General features: G+C 57.2%; 7 protein-coding genes across 7 annotated transcripts; 4 read left to right on the forward strand and 3 right to left on the reverse strand.

The window, feature by feature from the left end:
* Nucleotides 1–18: 18 nt before the first annotated feature.
* On the forward strand, nucleotides 19–2796 carry CAOG_04181 (hypothetical protein; the record flags this gene model as incomplete). Its single annotated transcript, XM_004347956.1, has 1 exon — nucleotides 19–2796. The coding sequence occupies one exon, from the start codon at nucleotides 19–21 to the stop codon at nucleotides 2794–2796; it is 2778 nt and encodes a 925-aa protein (XP_004348006.1).
* A 45-nt stretch (nucleotides 2797–2841) lies between these two features.
* CAOG_04182 (hypothetical protein) lies at nucleotides 2842–4246 on the reverse strand. The gene is made up of 3 exons (XM_004347957.2): nucleotides 4011–4246; nucleotides 3310–3464; nucleotides 2842–3214 (listed from the first exon to the last, which is right to left on the reverse strand). Exons 1-3 carry the CDS (start codon nucleotides 4221–4223, stop codon nucleotides 2965–2967), a joined length of 618 nt encoding a protein of 205 aa, XP_004348007.1. The 5' UTR covers nucleotides 4224–4246; the 3' UTR covers nucleotides 2842–2964.
* A 233-nt stretch (nucleotides 4247–4479) lies between these two features.
* Nucleotides 4480–5948, forward strand: CAOG_04183 (hypothetical protein). The gene has a single exon (XM_004347958.2). The coding sequence runs from the start codon at nucleotides 4582–4584 to the stop codon at nucleotides 5899–5901; it is 1320 nt and encodes a 439-aa protein (XP_004348008.1). The 5' UTR covers nucleotides 4480–4581; the 3' UTR covers nucleotides 5902–5948.
* Nucleotides 5949–6045: 97 nt separating this feature from the next.
* On the forward strand, nucleotides 6046–7214 carry CAOG_04184 (hypothetical protein). Its single transcript, XM_004347959.2, has 4 exons — nucleotides 6046–6253; nucleotides 6435–6525; nucleotides 6753–6871; nucleotides 6972–7214. The coding sequence occupies exons 1-4, from the start codon at nucleotides 6127–6129 to the stop codon at nucleotides 7040–7042; spliced, it is 408 nt and encodes a 135-aa protein (XP_004348009.1). The 5' UTR covers nucleotides 6046–6126; the 3' UTR covers nucleotides 7043–7214.
* Nucleotides 7100–13035, reverse strand: CAOG_04185 (hypothetical protein). Its single transcript, XM_004347960.2, has one exon. It carries the CDS (start codon nucleotides 12761–12763, stop codon nucleotides 7268–7270), a length of 5496 nt encoding a protein of 1831 aa, XP_004348010.2. The 5' UTR covers nucleotides 12764–13035; the 3' UTR covers nucleotides 7100–7267.
* A 1180-nt stretch (nucleotides 13036–14215) lies between these two features.
* CAOG_04186 (hypothetical protein) lies at nucleotides 14216–16334 on the forward strand. Its single transcript, XM_004347961.2, has 4 exons — nucleotides 14216–15615; nucleotides 15778–15875; nucleotides 15978–16079; nucleotides 16157–16334. The coding sequence occupies exons 1-4, from the start codon at nucleotides 14259–14261 to the stop codon at nucleotides 16235–16237; spliced, it is 1638 nt and encodes a 545-aa protein (XP_004348011.1). The 5' UTR covers nucleotides 14216–14258; the 3' UTR covers nucleotides 16238–16334.
* CAOG_04187 (24-dehydrocholesterol reductase) lies at nucleotides 16253–18291 on the reverse strand. The gene has a single exon (XM_004347962.2). It carries the CDS (start codon nucleotides 18135–18137, stop codon nucleotides 16404–16406), a length of 1734 nt encoding a protein of 577 aa, XP_004348012.1. The 5' UTR covers nucleotides 18138–18291; the 3' UTR covers nucleotides 16253–16403.
* Nucleotides 18292–18596: the final 305 nt, after the last annotated feature.

The raw sequence follows: 18596 nt of genomic DNA on the forward strand, positions 1-18596 counted from the left end.
CGTCTCCGATTCTCAACCATGACGCAGCCACTCTCGCAATCGCTGCGCGCCTTGATGGCTCACCAGATCTTCTCACCCAACACCAACGTCGGCAAGACCCTGATTGCCGCCGCCCTGTGCCACGCAGCCACCTCTGACACCACTTCAACTTCAGCTTCAACTTCAACCACAACTTCATCTACATCAACCAGCACCACAAAGCCGCGTTCGCGTGTGCTCTATCTCAAGCCCCTCCAGACGGGCTCCAACACGGACTCGGACGAGGAGTTTGTCACGCGATTTGCGCCGCAGATCGAGGCCCGCACGCTGTTCAAGTACGCCGCCCCAGTCTCGCCACACCTGGCCGCAGCCATGGAGGAGGATACCCAGCAACCCGTGACAGACGCACAATTGGTCCAGGCGGTGTCATCGGCAATGACGCAATTCCGCGAGAGTCTGCGCGACGAAGCAGACGGGCTGCGCTGGTGCCTCGTCGAATCGGCAGGCGGCGTGCTATCCCCTGCAACGTCCGGCACGCCCCAGGCAGACGTGTTCCGTCCGATGCGGCTCCCCGCAATCTTGATTGGCGACTCCAAGCTGGGCGGCATCTCGGCCACGTTGTCTGCGTTCGAGTCGCTGAGCCTTCGCGGCTACGACGTCCCTTGTGTCGTCATGTTCCACGACCGCGAGCTTGAAAACGACAAGACCATTGAAAAGCAGCTCCGTCACATGAAGGTGCCCGTCTGGGTTCTGCCACCACCCCCACCGCGTCCTGCGCCCATCACGCTGGCCTCGCCACCACCGACGCGAGGCGCCTCTTCTTCAACACCGGCCGCGACCGATCCGAGCGCGTCGCTCAACCCGACCGAAATTGACACGCGCAACTTGCGCCAGTGGATGCGGGACGCCCAGCCAACGGCGCTTGCGATTCTGCAGTTTTTGAGCGAACAGCACTACCTGCGCTGGAAGAGTCTCAGCCTCCTTGGCATGCGTGCGTCTGCGTCCATCTGGTGGCCCTTCACCCAGCACAAGACGCTGTCGTCCATCAACGTGATTGACAGCGCCTATGGCGACCACTTTTCGCTGGTTCGTGATGGCGAGTCTGGTTTGGCCAGCAAGTCTGGTAGGGGCCCAACCGCTCCTGCGGGCGCGGATCCCGGGTTTATTGCAAACCCCACGATTGTTGAAACGTTTGATGCCTGCGGAAGTTGGTGGACACAAGGCGTGGGCCATGGCAACCCTCGGCTCGTGCTCGCCGCAGCCAACGCGGCTGGCCGTTACGGTCACGTTTTGTTCCCGGAAAATGCGCACGAGCCTGCCGTCGATTTGGCCGAGATGCTTTTGGATGCGGTCAATCGGCCAGTGTCGGCGAACTGGTGGCGCGCGCTTCCGCCCGCCAACGCCAACGACGCCCAGGGCAGCAGCGGCAGCGGCGGCACCAATGTGGTAGCAGACAACGAGCTCGCTCCTTGGGCTACGCGCGTCTTCTTCTCGGACGATGGCTCCACTGCGATGGAGATTGCCCTGAAGATGGCGTTTCGCAAGCGCGCCAACGATCTCGGGCTGGCGTCGCAGATCGCCAAGACTGAGCTCAAGGTCATTGGCATTACCAACGCCTACCACGGAGACACGATTGGGACCATGGACGCTGCCAATCCCACCGTGTTCAACTCAAAGGACAACTGGTATCGTGGCCGTGGTCTTTGGTTTGCACCCCCGACGATGCGCTTGTATCGCGGCCAATGGCAAATTGTCCTGCCCGAGCACATTGCTTCGTCGCCTGTCGCCCAGTCTACTCGCACAGTGCCGGACTCTGAGCTGTCTCTACTCAACGCCGAGGCCGCGTTTGACTTGCAACGCGACGCGAGCTCGTTGGCGGCGTTGTACACGAGCTTTGTGAATGCTGCACTCGACGGAGCCTGCAACACGGCGCCCGCTGCTCTCAACAACACTGTGGTTGCTCCTGTGGATGTTGATGGAAGCGCTGGTGGTGGTGATGGTGGTGGTGGTGGAGTTTCCGGTGTGACGGCTTTGCGACCCCCCACCTCGGCGTCTGCCGCTGCGTTTGGTGCGCTCGTCCTCGAGCCCATCTTCCAAGGCGCTGGCGGCATGATTATGATTGATCCACTGTTCCAGCGCGTTTTGGTGCGCGCCGCGCGCAGCCGTGGCATTCCGGTCATTTTCGACGAGGTGTTTGTCGGCTGCTACCGGCTCGGTGTGCCCACGACCAGCCGCTGGCTCGGGGTCACGCCCGACATTGCTTGCTATGGCAAGCTGCTGACAGGCGGTCTTGTTCCTCTCGCAGCGACCCTTGCGACCGACGCCATCTTCAACGCCTTCCGCGGCGACGCCAAGACGGATGCGCTGCTTCACGGGCACTCGTACACGGCCCACCCGGTCGGCTGTCGCGCCGCAGTCGAGGCGCTTCGCATCTACCGCGAGCTGCCGACGTACAACCGCATGCAGGACCATCTCCAGCAGCAGTGGGATCCGGCGCGCCTCGACACCATTTCAAAGCTTGCCCAAGTCGAAAGCGTGGTCGCCTTCGGGTCACTGTGCGCTGTGACGATGGCGGCGCCGTCTTCGGGAGACCACGCTGGCTACAATGCCACCACCGTCAGCTCGCGCGTCGTTGCCAGCCTTCGCGAGCTCGGCGTCTACGCTCGTCCGCTCGGCAATGTTGTGTATGTGACTGCCTCGCCCACCTCGTCCGCGGCTGCATTCACCGAGTTGCTCGACAAGCTGTTCACTGCCATTTCTGGCAACGTGTTGGTCAACCGCAGCGTTGTTGAGCAAATGGCCCGCACAGTTGTGTGAGCACCCAAAAAAAAAAAATTGGACGTATCAATATAAAACAAGTTCTGTGCTGTACAGTGACTGGTATTTGGTTTTATTTCGTTTAAAATGATGAGAAAAAAGAAATTCATGACGCGAAGGCCCTCCCGCCACATTCGTAGCGGATCTATGTGCAGACCAACTTTTTGCTCAGGACGAGCTGTTGGGTTGAGGTCGGTACTCGAATAATGCACTAGCGGCGGCTTTAAAGGAAGCTCGCTTGTCTGCGGCGGCTTGCTTGAAGAGTTGCTTTTCGTCGCGCACGATTTGGATGACTGTTGACAGCGCGTTTTGTGCCTTGACGGCGTTGGATTTGAATCGATCTACGCCAAACTTTTCGAGGGTGCCGGCCCATCCCCAGACGTTCGATGTGACTGTCGCTTCGGTCTTGCAGTGAGTTCTGCAAATGATAAGAACCACAAAGAGTGAGTTTTCAAACGCTGAGTGAGGAGCAGGATGGCGCGGAAGTTCCGCCAAGACAAAAGCAAAACGTACGTGTTTGGACAGGATGGATCTTGAGTGTAGACGCAGCGCTCCTCGATGGTCATGAGTCGCTTGTGGTTGACGTTGCGTGTGAATGTCGTCATTGTGCGAGTGACTGGGTCGACGGTTGTCCGCTCGACAATATACGCGGTTGTGACTGCGGAAATCTGCAAAAGAACAAACAAAAGTTAAGTCAGCCAATGCAACTGCGAGCGCTAACTTTTGAACGTGTACTGGCGCACGTCCCATATGAGCTGTTCGAGCCAAGTGCGATGAGTGGGAGAGAGTGAGTGGGAGAGAGTGGGAGAGAGAGAGAATGTCTTGGTACCACTGCTGCCTCTCCTGCTCCACCCCTGCTGCCCGCTTCGAATCCAAGTCGCAAGCAAAGACAAGCTTCAGACAAGCTTCATAGTACAATGCAGAGTGTAAAGCGCCGAGGGGACAATCTGGGGCTGACGGGAGAGAGAGAGAGTGGACGGCGCGATCTTGCCATGTGTCCCAAAGCGCCCCCCTTCACCCGAGGGTCACACTGTTGCAAATTCATTGAGATTGGGACGTATGAGGAGAGCCACAGCGAAGAAAGGGGAGCTCAACGAAGAAAAAAAAAACGAGTCTCCAAGTACCATTTCCTTGCTTCATGCTGCACTTTTAGTAAGCGCCAAGCCACTTTTAACCCCTCTAACCCTTACCCTCGCTCTTACTCATACTCTTACCATTTCACCCCACTTTGGCTTTGGGTTTGTCTTGACGAGTATCCGCGTCGTGTGCAGGACGCCCGTGTCTGGGTCAATGTGGCGGTCGACCACGTCCGAGCACATGACGTGCTTGGTGAGCGGGTGACCAGTGCTGTACTTGACCCAGAACGCGGTCGTCGTCTCGTCAAACGACGCGTCAAACTTGGACTCGGACTTCCAGATGCGAACCATCGTGCATGGAATGAATAAAAGAGACTGAGACAACAATATATCTAGAACAATGTGGCTGAGAAAAGGGGGGGGGGAAACCCCGAATAGACCGAAATCTCAAACAAGAAGCTGACAGCTGCAGTCATGATGATGGTCGTCGTACTGTAAATGGTCGACAGTGCTCCTGAGCTTTTTACTACGCTATCGAACTCCATCACTAACCCTAAAAACGCTCCAAAGGAAAGGGAGTCTTAGTCTTGACCCAGTCCTTGTATTTGCTCTGCTCTGTGAATCACGACAGGTATCCGACCAACTCCGACTACTCCCAGTTTAACTTGCTTGGAAGAGAAAAATCTGGCCATCCCTAGAGGCTTGGTTGATGGCGTCGTCGTCGTCGTGGTCGTCGGTGGCTGGAGCAGCAGTCGCGGCGGATCCGCTCAGCGCCGCAGCAGTGATGGCGCGGCTCGACCACCTGTGGAATGCCGCCCACAGCGTCTGCGCAACGTCGCCTGCGGTTGCGCGCACAATGATGTACGAGTTCCTTGCGCTGGCTCGCGCGGCGTCCGTCCGCCTGCCCGGTGCAGTGACGCGCCGCGTGTGCACATGCTGCGGCAACATGCTGCTCCCGGGGCTCGCAGGCACCCAAGTCCGACTCGTCGCAACCAGCATCAAGAAGAAGAGCAAGAAGAGCAAGAGCATGGCACAGCTCAAACAAGCAGAATCGAGTCGTGTCAATGGTAGGACAACGTCAGGCTCAACCAATTCTGACACTACGACAAATGCAGCCGCTGGATTGGGTAAACCCGCCGCGGCGACCGCTTCCAAACGCACGCTCAGACGAAGAGCAATGCGATCGCACCACGGAATGGCTGCAGACAGGTCCGAGCCTGGGAAAGCGACGCCAGCCAATGCCTCCGGAAAACCCAACCGACAGCCACCAACGTCGACGCCCTCGACGAACGCAAGGCCTGCCAAGGCACGGCGACGACAGCGCGATTACATTATTGTCAAGCACCCCGGGGAGAATGCCAACGAGGGCAATGCCGGCCCATCAGCTCCCTTCAAGTTTAGTTTGACCGATCCGTTTGGCATCAACAGCGCTGCCACCGCGCAGCCTGTACCTGTAAACCATCTGCATGTCACCTGTGGTGCATGTTCCACCAGGCACATACATCCAGGCGGCTTTGGACCTACTAGGAGGGGGGCTCAAAGTGCTGCTGCTGCTGCCGCTGTTGTTGCTGCTGGCGCGACTCCCCCACCGCAGCGAGCGACCGCGGCTGTACCCCTCACAGTCGCTCGGAGTGCACCTGCAAGCGCGGTGCAATCTCCTGCAGCATCTCCAAAGCCGACACCAGGGGGGACCATGTCCCCCGTACCATCATCATCATCGTCTGCCGTGCCGGCTGTTGCTGCCGTCGCCTCCGCCTTGCACGCCAAATCACTTCCAGCATCCGCACTCACCTCCCGCCAAGCTTCGCCATTTGCAACGCCAACATCTTCCGTCCCACCATCCCCGGCTTTCGGCAAACCCGCCGGCTCACCATCCACCCTCCCCGCCAAACCAGCGCCGGCCAAGCCCGCTGCAGGCAAGAGCAAGTCTCTCAAGGCGCTCCTCGTGCAAAGCAAGGCCCCTGCCGGCGGCCAGCCGCCCTCCGACTCTGGCGGTGCCTCTCTGCTGGACTTTTTGTCTTCGCTTTGATTTTTTTTGTTCTGTGGCTGTGCTGTGGTTGTTTCTAATTTATTCATTGTTATCTATTGGATTTTCTTGCATGTCTTCCATCCTTTGTTTCTAATTCTTTCTTGTCTGAGTTTTCCACAAATCGGGCTCTTCAGTCGTCTTTGTTGTCACTTTGATTCTTCTCGCTTTCCCCCAAACGCTCAGTCACTCCAGCCAAACTCTTTTCGCCCAACAAAAGTTTCCCCAATGTTTCTGACTGCGCTGCGTGCATGGCTTGGCCTTGTCGGCTCCATTGCCATTGTGAATGGCGCGACTTGCTTTGTGGATGCGACGTATCCTTCTCGCATGCTCTACACTGCCAATCCCACTCAAGGTGAAATCTCAATCTCACTCCTATTCAGCCTTCAATAGTCGTGCTGATCCGCTCTTCCTCGACAATCGGCTTTCCATTTGTTTTGCTGCTCACTCACATCCATGTTGCGATCGCTTGCTATTGAAACCGACTTTGCCATGCTCATGTCCATGATCTCGCTCTGGCTCTGGCTCTGATACAGTCACGCCACTCGCTTCCCGGCTCTTTGGCGTGTGGACGCTGCTTGCGGGTGCACTCCGCGTCGCCAGCGCAATCAACACTGCAGACACAACGTAAGGATTGATTTTTGCTTCAGTTCGCTTGGTTGGTTGGCCTTTGATTTGCTTGCCAACAGGAGCGAGGAGCGGGTCGGTCGGAACTGAAACCGCTCTCAAAGCCATTCACTCAATGCCATTCATTCACTCAAAGCCCTCTTCAGCAAAACCTCGAAGCCATCGCAGACGTGTTCTCACTGTTTTGTTTCAACCGTGTTTTGTGAATGCTGAATTGTTGTTCCAAGTCTCTACGTGCTGACAATCATTAGCTTTGTCCTCGCGAACGTTCACTTCGTGTCTGAGATTTGGGTGTACCGAACGGCAAAGATTACGGGCAAGACCATCTCACCGCTTGTCGTCTCAGGTAATGGTGCTGACATGCATCTTGCATTGTTGTGCCAAGAAGACGGACAAACATTTCAACTAACGTGTCGTCGTTTTTTGGGGAAAAACTCATCTTGCAGGCGTCTCCATCCTCTGGATGCTCGTTGCATACTCTGATGCGGCCAACTCGTACAAGTCAATCCATGCATGAGCATACAGCGAGCTTTGTTTTTCTGAGCGTGACTACATTCACTGTGACCAAGCGAGGGTTCAACGTTGGAATCATTGTGTGTGTTGTTGTTGTTGCTACAAGTACAATAATCGCGAGTGTTCATCCGAAAAGAAAACAACCGAGAAACAGAGAAATAAAACGAACGAACAGAAGGGGTGCGGAGACAACATCTCAAGACGACAAATGCACCTGAAATCAGAAGCATCACTTGCCGTCCATGTGCTTTTTCATCATTTCGTCAAAGAAGGTCGGATCCAGCGACAATTTGACCGCTTTCATTGCTTTGAGGTTTTGCTGCGTTTCGGGGGAGAGCATGTCGCCCACCGGCGAGAGATTCGCGCCAATCGCCTCGATGTCTTCGTCGGTAATGTTGAAGCCCGCCGGCATGGACATTGGGCGCGGGCCGCGGCTTCGCGAGTAGGTGCGCGGCGACGGCGTGGATGCTTCCGCGTCGAAGGTGACGCGTCCGGCCGAATCGAGCGCGTTGGTTGAGCCAGTGGCATCGGCGAGAAGCTGGTTCGAGCTGCTGTTGAGACTGGCGTCGTTTGACGCGGCGTTGGACGTGGACGCTTCGTGCATCCAAGGATGCGCCAGAACGTCTTGAACAGTGGCGCGCGCCTTCGGATCCGGCGTCAGCATTGACCTAATGAGATCGATGGCAGACGCAGACAGGTAGTCGGGGAAGGTCACTGCCGCATGGCCAGCTTGGATCTTGGCATAAAGTCGAGGAACATTGTCGTCTTCGAACGGGAAGCTATTCGTGAGGAGCAGGAAGAGCAGCACGCCCAGCGACCACACATCGCAACCCGTGCCAGAGTACGTGGTCTTGGTGACCATCTCCGGTGCAGCGTACTCCTCCGTGCCACAGAACGTCTTGAACATGCTTTGCGAGTCGTAGCGGTTGCCCAAGCCAAAGTCAATCAGCCGCAGCTCCTTGGTATCCGTCACAAGAATGTTTTCCATCTTCAAGTCACGATGGATGATGCCATTCTCGTGGCAGTAGTGCACCGCCGAAATGAGCATCTTAAAGTAGCGGCGGGCGTCTCCTTCGTCGAGCCGCACCAGCTCGCCAAGATAGTCATCCAGCGTCATGCCTTGAATGTACTCCATCACAACCAAAATGGTCGAGTCGGAGTGGTGGACGTCGTACATCCGCACGACATGTGGATGATCGAGTGTCTTCATGAGCTCAATCTCACGGAGGACACGCTCCATCATCTTCATCTCCTCCATCTTCTCGCGAGAGATGACCTTCACCGCGACTTGCTTGTCCGTTTTCAGGTCAACGGCAAGCTTCACCTTCGAGTAACCACCCTCGCCGAGCTTTCGCTCTGCTCGATAGCGGTCGGCATAAATCTTGGGGGACTTGACGCCGCCAGGCGTGGCAATCGGCGAAAGCACCATCTCAGAAGCGATCGATGAGCGGCTGGGCGTCGCGGGAATGGACAAAACTGTCGGGGTCTTTGGGATGGGGTTGTCGCTGTTGGACAAGAGCGCGGTCATCCAATCCATGACATCGTGGATGGCAGCGCCGCGGCAAAACAGCGGGCGGGATGCCACGTTGATTTTGAAGACGAGATCCTTTTTGAACATTTCCGTGGGAACCACTTCCACACCCGAAATTTCAGAGGTGGGAATGAGGCCCAGGTATTCGCCAGACTTGGACTGCTCAATGGAATCGTAGTAGAAGAGCGTGTGCTCTGTCAGCACAAAGTAGCTCTTCTTCCAGCTCTTGGCGAGACGCCCACGCTTGAGCAGCCACCCTTCGCGCAGCACATCCTTGACGGCCTGCTTGCCAAACTCGGCGCGGGCAGCCTTGCGCTTTTGAGTCGAGGCGCCCGCATTCTTGAAGCGCGACAGTAGCGTGGAGGTTGAGCGATTGAGCTTGACCGCAGAGCTCGAGGCGGTGCGGTTGAAAATCGGGGTCTTGAACGGGTCGGCATCCCCGCCTTCTTCTGCCAATGAGTTCTGCTCCTCGACGGCAGCACGAGCCCGGGCTGCCTTGCTGTCCTTCTTGGCAGACGCGGCCTCGGCATCCTCGCCCGACGAGCCAAGGCCAAACAGGTTGATCACAGAGTTCGAGCGACCTTTGCCCAATGGAGTTTGCGGTGGCTGGGCGGGCTGCGCCGCGACGGCCTTCGCTGGTCGACGGGTGTTGGTGGCTTCGTCATCGTCAATGTCGTCTTCTGGAAGAACGGGCGTCGCTGCACCAGGCGAGCTTGAAAGCGGTGTGCTGGCAAGCTGTGTTGTGCTGGTCTCGTCACCCAATCGCTTGGAGCTCGACTTTGACAGCTTGGGTGTGGCACTCGCGCTCTTCTCCTCGTTGCCGCTGAAGAGATTCAAGCCGGACTTGAACAGCGAGGAAATGGGGCGCTTTTTCTTGTCCTTCTCAGCCTTGCCGGGCGATGTGCTGAGCTGGGAATCGTCGTCGGGAGGACTCTGCTGATTTTGCGCCGCCAGGGCGTGAGCAACAGACGTGACGTCCTTGCTGACACGCTTGGCATCGTCCTTATTGGCGGTTTTCTTGCTGCCGCCGAGCGAAATGATGGAGCTGCGACGGCCAGGTACTGGAATCGGCGCAGAAACAGCAGCTGCAGTGGTAGCTGTGACGACGCTTGTCGATGCTGCAGGTGCTGGTATCGGCTCGTTCGAGTCACTGGCGCCGGAGGCAACCGAGCTGGAGCTGGCTGTCGAATTCTTTCGTGGGGTGGCGAAGCTGTCGTCCTTGTCTTTGCCGCCGCCGCGAATGAACGAACCAAGGCGCGAGGAGCGAGTCGTGGGTGGAGAGGTGTGCTTGTCGGCGGGAGACGGCGCAGTAGTGCTGGCTTCTGGCACGGCAGGAGGGGTGCTGGAAAGGGTCGAGCCGCTCGCAGCCCGTCGCTCCGACTCGGGCGATGGCACGAGGGAAGTCAGCGAAGCGCGCGAAAGCAACGGGGATGTTGTGGTGCCGGTGGCAACGGGAGCAGAGCCCACAAGCACGGCTTGCTCCATCGTGCGACCGTGATGCGCGGCCGCGCCCGCGTTGAAGGATCGGCGGGCCACGATGGTGATTGAGCGCGGAACGATTGGCGATGACGATGGAGTAGTGTCTGTGGCAGGTGCCGAGGCAGGAGCAGGAGTAGGAGCAGCGGCAGCAGCGGCAGCAGCGGGAGCGGCAACGGGAGCTTGAGCCTGAGCCGTCGGTTCAACTTGAACAGAAGGACGACGAGACGAAATTGGTAAAAAGTCGTCCATATTGAGCGCCAAGTCCTCCACATTGATGGAAGTGTGCTTGGGTGATGTCGGGCGTTCAACCACTGCCACAGCAGGCTCAGCAGAGGGAGATTCGCTTCGCGAGTTGGTTTTGCTGGACGTCTTGGAGCCATTCTCGCCCTGCTCGAGACTCCACGACAGGGTTCTCGTCGAGTGTCGCTTGCTGGGCGCAGTGGTGGCACCCGCTGCCAGCGGAGGCGGCGGGGGCGCGGAGATGGTCGGTGGGTCGTATGAGATGGAGCGCACACGCTCAAGCGTTGACTTTGGACGGCCCCCGATTCGAGGCTCCACGGGCTTTGCGGCCATTGGGGTCTCCACGGCTTCGAGGATTTCCCTCTTGATATCTTCGACATTGCGAGAGGGCTCAAGCTCGCGTGTCGGGGCATCGTCTGCTGGCACCGTTGCTGTGGTGGGTGCCGCAGCTTCCGCAGGCGCAGCAGCTTCCGCAGGCGCACCAGCTTCTGTAGGTGGTGACGCGGGTGCTGGGGTTGGCTCGACGGCATGGTGCTTGTCTGCGACGATGGGCTTGGCCTCGGAATGAGCTTCTTCCTTCGCGGAGGGAGTTGACTCGGCGGTGGTGACAGCAGCAGCAGCAGTAATGTCAGCAGCAGCAGAAGTAGCAGCAGCAGTAGCAGCTGGAATATCGTCAGTGCTGGATGGAATCGACTCGGCGGAAGTAGCAGCAGGGATATCGTCAGTGCTCGACTCGTCTGGTGATTGAGGAGCCGAAGACAACGCAGCAGCTTCTGTTGCTGACGAACGAGCGAGCTGCTTGCTGACATTCGAAACTGCAGCAGCAGCATTGCCAGACTCGCGAGTTGCTGCAGAGTTGGAACGCGAGCGCATTTTCAAGCTCTTGAGGCGAGATGAACTGCTAGTGCGCAAGCGGAAGGCCGAAAGCTCATCGTTCACGTCGTCGTGCACGACATGGGAGTTGATGGTCACGCTTCGGCGCGATGGAGGCGGCGTGGAATCGCCATCGTCGTCCTCTGCTGCTCCAGCCTCCGCTTTCGCCTCTGTGGTCGCTGCTTCGGTCGCTGGGGCTGCGTCAACGGCTGGCGTTTCACCGGCTGGCGGTTCCGAAGAGGGTTGAGCGGGCAACTCGACAGGTGGTGATGCGATCGGTTGCGCAGCCAACTCGGCTGGCAGATTGGCAGTTTCTGACACTGGCTCAGCAATGGCAGCCGCTGGAGAGGCAGCATCATCCAATTTACTGTCTGCGGCAGCAGCACTCACAGCTTCAGGCTCCGCGGCAACCGGGACAGCAGGCTCCACCTTTTCCGTCGCTGCAACGTCCAGAGCCGCCGGAGCGTCAGCCGGTGCTGATTCCGCAGCGGGGACTTCCACAACGTCCGTAACGACAGTTGGTGCTGGTTCCGATGCGGCGGGGGCTTTGACTTCTTCCGCGACTGGCGGCTGAGATGCAACGACTGGCTCTGCTGTTTTTTCGGACGAGGCTTCTGCAGGCACTACAGGCGCAGTTTCTACAGGCGCAGACGTTTCTGCACGAGCCGCATCGTGTTGGGCCGCAGTCACTGATTTGGAGTCCGAATAGGCCGAGTCGGCCTTGCCGCCCTCGAGGAGCTCTGCTGCGCGACGTGCAGTGGCGCGGCGTGCCTCGCGCTTGGCCGCACGTGCCGCCGCAGCCGCTGCAGCAGCTTCGGGATCCGGGTCGACGCTCAAGTCAAGCGAGATGGCAGAGAGATCAACCGAGCGCCGAACGCCGAGCTCGGATGTGGAGGAGGTGCGCACCATGGAGCGTCGCTTTGTGGGAGTGTCGGCATCGCTCGAGGAAGAGACTTCCTCGGGAGGGTCTGTGTCGGAGGCACGCCGCAAGCTGGTCACGTCGGTGTCGAACGTCGTGCGCGTGAGGTTTTGGTTGCGGCGAAATGCTGTGTTTGCCTCGCGCCGCCTTGACGATGATCGACGGACAACCGAGGCCGATGCGGCGTGAGGAAACGCAACGGCAGTATCGGCCACGTTTGGCTCTGGGTAGTCGTTTGTTGAGGATGACCGTCGAACAGACGCGACCTTTGTTGTCTCTTGCGTCTGCGTGCTTGCTGCTGCTGGTGGTGCTGCTGGAGGGTCGGATGTCAAAGCGGCATCTCCGCTCTGGCTTGACGCACTCGTTAGTGATGGCTCTGGCACCTCTGCGGCAGACGGGTCTGGTACTGGTGTTGGCTCTGAGGCAATTTCTACTGGCTCTGGTGGTGGTGCGATGTCTGCAGCAGAATCAGCAGAATCAGCAGAATCAGCAGAATCAGCAGAATCAGCAGCAGCAGCTTCTGCCGTCAACGATGTCGGTGAGGCTGGCTCGACGCTCATGTCGTCCATGGTGAGGCGCGACTTGAGCCCTTGCAGTCGCTGAAGCAGCAAGTCGTTCTTGGACTTCATGTCACCCAGTCGCTTTGCCAGCACCTCGGTTCCCGGTGCTTCCGTCTCTGCCATTGTTTGTCTTCTTTCGCTGTTTTAGCTTTGCGAGAGTGTTCCGAGCTTCAGGTCGCCCTTCTTTGTTCCGAAGCGCTTCGCGATTGTTCGTTTCGTTTCGTTTCGCTTTTTTGTTTTCGGTTTCGCTTTTTCGCTTTTCCCTCAGGCACGAGGAACACGAATGCACGGTTGTTGGCGTCAACACCTTGCGTCGGAAGTGTCTTTGTTTTCTTGGTGGGCCTCTTGTTCGCTTGGTTGGTTGGTGGACAATGCTTTTGAACGAGGGACGAGCGCTGGAAAAGACAAACAAACCGAAAAATAATAATAATAATAATAAAAAAAATAAAAAATCAAACAAAAAGTAAGCTTTGAGGCGGCAAATCGCAGCTGATTTTCAAGCGCCGCGATCGGGACACTGCAGCGATACGATGATGGATGGATGGCATGAGAGATCTATGACGACAGCGGCAGAGTGGAAGGAGCGAGCGCAGAGGGAGGAGGACGGGGAAGAGAGCTGAAACTGACTGACTCGATTTTTCACGTCGCCCGAAAGTCTCTGCGACAGTGAGGCTGGAGCACTTCTCCCCCCCCCCAAAGTTGACTCAGTGAGTGCAATCCAAAAAGCGAGTTTGCCTTTGGAGCGCCCGTCGAAGCAGCACGACAGCAAAGCAAAACAGAAAGAAAGCGGGATGGAAAAAAAACAATGGCACCTCAGAGAATTGGCCGAAAAAAAAAAAAAAAAAAAAAGAATCCACACACAAACCACAAACACATAAAGGCAGAGACGAGAGAGCGGGAGAGAGAGAGCAGAGGGCCCTTCCATCCAATCACCACCACCCCCACTGCCCTCTGACAAGACATGAGAAGCAGCATCAAGCAACACTGCTAACGTTGGAAACGGGGAGGAGAGAGAAGGAATGAACAACCCAAACAAACAGAATTGAACTCGAAAAAAAAAAAAAAAGCACTCCTCAATGATTTGTAACAAGCAGTGGAAGAGGAGGGTTGAGCGGGGGGGGGGGAAGTCGAAGGGACGGATTGGGGGGTCAAAGACACAGACAAGGAGACAAGAGGAGACAGGAGGAGGAGGAGAGGGTGCAGAGGGGGGGCAGAGCAACGGGCGACAAAAGCCCAAAGCCAAACTGACTACCAACCCAACAAGAAGAGAACTGAATGAAACCCCAATGTGAAATGCAATTACGATGAGTCGGATGAGAAGTGATAAATGTGCACAGAGATGGGAGGATTGAGTTCGAAGGAGATGGAAGGATCGAGAAAGCAAGCAACAGAGGAGCAGCTCCAAGTCGGTCCAAAAGTGAATGATTGAGAGATGGAGAAGACCGCTTTGGAACAATCAAAGATCAAAAGGATCGTGCTTGACCTTCTGTCGAGTGATCCCTTGATCCCTGGTTCCAGTCAACCAATGCAAAATCCCAATGCAAAATCCCAATGCCAAAGCTCACTCTTCCCTTTGTTCTCGTTGTTTCTTTGCTGGTTGCTTTTGTGAACTTTTGACATGAGCGACCTTGCCTTCCTCGATGACGACGAGAACGCAGAGCTCTACGACTATGAAGAGCTAGCACAAGACTACGAGGACGAGGACGGCGACGGCGGTGAAGCGGACGAAGACGAGATCGAGGAGCAACAACAGCAACAACAACAACAGCAGCCGCAGCAGCAGCAACAAGCACGGCACAGACACAAACGACCACGCATTGACGACGACGACGACGATGACGAGGACGGTGGCGGCGGTCAAGGCGACGAGGACGAGGACGAGGACGACGACTTTAGCGCCGCCGTTCGCCCGCCATCGCGCCCGGGACGAGCCGCCCGCGCTGCATCCTCCAGTGGCTCTGGCGCAGCAACAGCAGCAGCAACGCCGTCAGCAGGACGAGGCGGGCGCGGCGGGCGCGGGCGAGGCGCTGGGCGTGGAAGCAGCGCTAGTCCTGCGACTCCTGCTCGCGGACGAGGACGAGGCAGGGGTCGCTGGGGTCCGCGCACACCGGGCGCCAATAATGCGAGCTCGACTGCTGCAAGCTCAGCCGCAGGGTCGGCGGCGGGATCGGCCGCTCCATCGGCTCCAGCAACGCCTGCAGGCGCGCAGCCAGCATCCAGCTCACGTCGCGGCCCGGGCCGACCGCGCAAGCCTGCCGTCAATGACGATGGGTCGGACGCCGAGGACGCTGATGCGTCGACGCCAGTCAGGACCAGCAGGCCGACGGCTCCGAGCGCCATCGTCATGGTCGACTCGCCCGGCAGCGGTGGCGAGCTGCAGCAGCCGCAGGTACCGTCGCGCAGACGCGCAGCTGCCCCTTCGCGCATCCGAGACATCCCAACAGACGAGGAAGACGACGATTTCCTCGATGATCGCGATGACGACGAATCCGAGTCGGATGACGAGTACCGAAGCCGCAACGAATCCGACTCTGAATTGGCACGGCGGCCTGGCAGGCCTCCCGCAGGTCGTGGCGAGGCTGGATCGCCCTTCGGAGGTGACTCTGGCTCGCTCACTCCAGGATCTGCTGGCCAGCGTGTGCAGGCGGGCTCTGGGCGAAAGCGCGGTCGTCCGCCATGGAAAAACCTGCTGCAGCGAACTCCGGGCGCAAACTCTCCCGCCGGTGCATCGCCCGCGCCATTCACCATGCCAGCGACAGGTGGTAGCTCTAACGCCGCGTCCACGCCGGGCACTGGCGCATACTCAACACGAGGCCCGGGCAGGCCACCCCGAAGCGCTTCCTCTGGCCCCACACCCATGCAGTTTGACTCGCCCGCTGACGGTGAGGCTGCTGCTGTCACGCGGCCCAGTCTCAACCCTCGTAGTTTCCGCAAGGAGCGCGAGGCTCAACGCAAGCGTCTTTTTTCGAAAGAAAGTGAGTTTCGTTTTTTGTTTTTTTTTGTTGTTGTTGTTTGTTTGTTTTTTTTTTGTTTGTTTTTTTGTTTGTTTGTTTGCGCAGACGAGGATTTGTCTGTGTCTTTTGATTTTGGTCTCACCTGGTGTCGTTTTTGTTGGCGTGGCTGAACCTGTCCTGCAGTGCGCGTCATGATGTATGGATTTGGAGACTCGGTCGATCCGCAACCGGAATCGGCCGATCTATTGGAAGACGTGGTACTCGAGTATATTGGCGATCTGGTGAGTTTGAGGGTTTTTGAATGTGTGATTGGCCGAACCGCTTGCTTTTCTCGTCGTCGGTACCAATGATTTTCATTTTTTTTTTTGTTTTTTTCGAATCAGTGCAAAAAGGCCAGTGTTCTCGCCTCCTCCCGCGGCCAGTTGCAAACTGAAGACTTTATTAATATTATTCGACGAGACCCGAAGAAATACGGCCGTGTTAGGGTATGTCTTTTTGTCTTCTGCCAGCGGATTGCCGTATTTCTCACTTTCGGGGGTGGGGCGGTTTCTTGTCTCATCAGGAACTGCTCGTTATGCACGAAGAAATCAAGCGAGCACGACGTGCCGTGGACGAGAAGGAATATGAACGCGAGAATCAATGAGATTAGGGCTCAAAAGCCATTCATTTATCTTTTCTTTTGTTTTTTTGGTTTGTTTCCCAATCGATTGTCACAACAAAATTCAAACATACACACTCGACACCGATAGCAGCACTGCCGCAGCGCGCGCAACAATACACCATCACACACACACAAACTCGCTCGCAGCTCATCGTGAGTTGGGCGAAGCGTGCTTCTTCAAGCAAACCTTGTCGTAGGCATCCATAAAGACACCTTCGGCGTTGTGCTTGGCGCGCAGCTTGTCGTACAGGGTGCAGTCAAACATTTGGCGGAACTGGGCGCGAGTCATGTGCGTCTGGGCGTAGAGCGCCTGGTAGCCGCGGTTGTCAATCAGCCAGGACTCCATTTCGCGGAGGGACTTTTCGGCCTCGTAGTTCTTGACACCGGGGATAAAGTACATGCCGACATCGACGTACATTTCATAGTTCTGGCCCTTGGGAAGAGAGGCAGCAGGCTTGAGCGCGCCTTGCGGCTCGGTCTTGTACGTGCGATGGCCGCAGAGCCAGATGGGGTAGCAGCGGAAGGTCTTGTCAAAGTAGGTCAGGGCGTCGCCGAGCACGGAGACCGGGACGAGCAGATCTTGGACGACCATCATTTCGTCGTGGTACTCGCGAATCGACTTGGGCTGCGTCAGTTTGAGGAAGGAGATCTTGGGGGGCATCATCCAGCCGCAGAGCACACGGAAGATGGGGTTGTTGCCCATGGGCACGATCAGCTCGCCCTGCCAGAAGATGGAGCGTGTGTGACGGTGGTAGTAGTCGCGAATCGGAATGTACTCGTCGTACACGCTGGTCGCATCGATTTGGCTCGTGTTGCAGAACACGCTGCAGACGCGCTCGAGCATGCTGGGGGCGGCGTTGCCGCGGCGCTTGGCAGCGATGGCCTTGTGGAGGATGGTCTGGACGTGCTTGTAAAACCACGGCTTGTACCACAGGCCGATGCGGTTGACGCGGGCAAAGGGACCGGGCGGAGCGTCCACAAAGTTGCCAGTCATAATCACGGCAGTCTCCTTGTCGTACATGAGACCCTCGACAAACTCGGGCACGGAGGACGGCGATCGCGCATCGGGCACGTCGGCACCGCCAGTCATGGCCTGCTCGAACGCCTTGGTGACGCCGTCGACGCCCTGACCGAAAACGGGGCGGTAGACGAGGTGGACCCAGTGCTGGATCGGAATGATGTTAATCTCGACAGCCACAAGGAAGCCAAGCGCGCCGTACGACCACGGCAGGCCGTGGAAGAGGTCCTTGTGCTCGTTGGTCGGGGTGGCGCGGATGAGCTCGCCGCTGGCGACAACAACCTCGTAGGCGGTGCAAGTGTCGCAGAACAAGCCGTACTTGTGGGACGAGCCCTCAATGCCATATCCGTTGACGAGGCCGCCGACAGTCAGATCGTCGAGCTCGGGCACCACGGGGATGGTCCATCCGTGCTTGGCGAGGGCCTTGGTGAGCTGGCCCATCGAAACGCCGGGCTCGACGCGAACGGTGCGGTTTTTGGTGTCGATGGCGAGCACGTCGTACAGATCGATCTTGATCTTGTTGCAGTTGGTCTTGTAGTCCTCTGGGCGGATGGAGATGGAGAGCCACTCGCTGCGTGCGGTGGCGAGACGGCCGCCTGGGCGACCCGCCTTGTTCCAGTTGACAACCTGGTCCTGGATCGCCTTGACGCGGCGGTCGTGCAGCTTGGGCGCCGCCTGGAACAGCTCGTAGAAGATCTGGCGGATTTGCCAGAGCTTGTCGTACAGGAACGACAGCGGCAGGACGATCGGGACGACAAACAGCCAGCGCCACTCGATCAGCAGCATGGTGAGTGCCGACGGAGCGCCTCCGCGGCCCGACGACGACGACGACGACGACGACTTGTTGTGACTTTCGTTGGCCATGTTTTCGGTTTTGTCTGAGTTTTGTGAGTGTTTGTTTTGATGTTCGAAATTCAAAAGCAACAGAAGACGAGCGAGGTAAAGGTCGCGTGTTTTAAAAAGTGGAGCAAAACGCCTGATTTCGAAACACGCCAATGAAAAAACAGCGAAAGGAGAAGATAAAGAAGAATAAAAAAAGAAAGAAAAGAAAGAAAGAGTGAACAAGCAAAAAAATCAGACACGCAGAAGTGAAATCACAAAACGGAATACTGGAGAATGGAAAGTGAATGGATAGAATGGAAACAGCAGGATTGCTCAAGATTTTCATGTGCTGGGATTCTGACAAGCGATTGACTTAATTGGATGAGCAGCACGGGTGTTGAAGGGTACACTCTAGGTTGAGCGTCTATTCGTTGGATATGCTTGTTGATGAATGAACACCACAAGCCAAACAACACAATCGGCTTCGTTTGTTTTTTCGTC

Source organism: Capsaspora owczarzaki (genome assembly GCF_000151315.2).
Source record: "Capsaspora owczarzaki ATCC 30864 unplaced genomic scaffold supercont2.6, whole genome shotgun sequence".
Taxonomy (NCBI): Eukaryota; class Filasterea; order Ministeriida; family Capsasporidae; genus Capsaspora; species Capsaspora owczarzaki.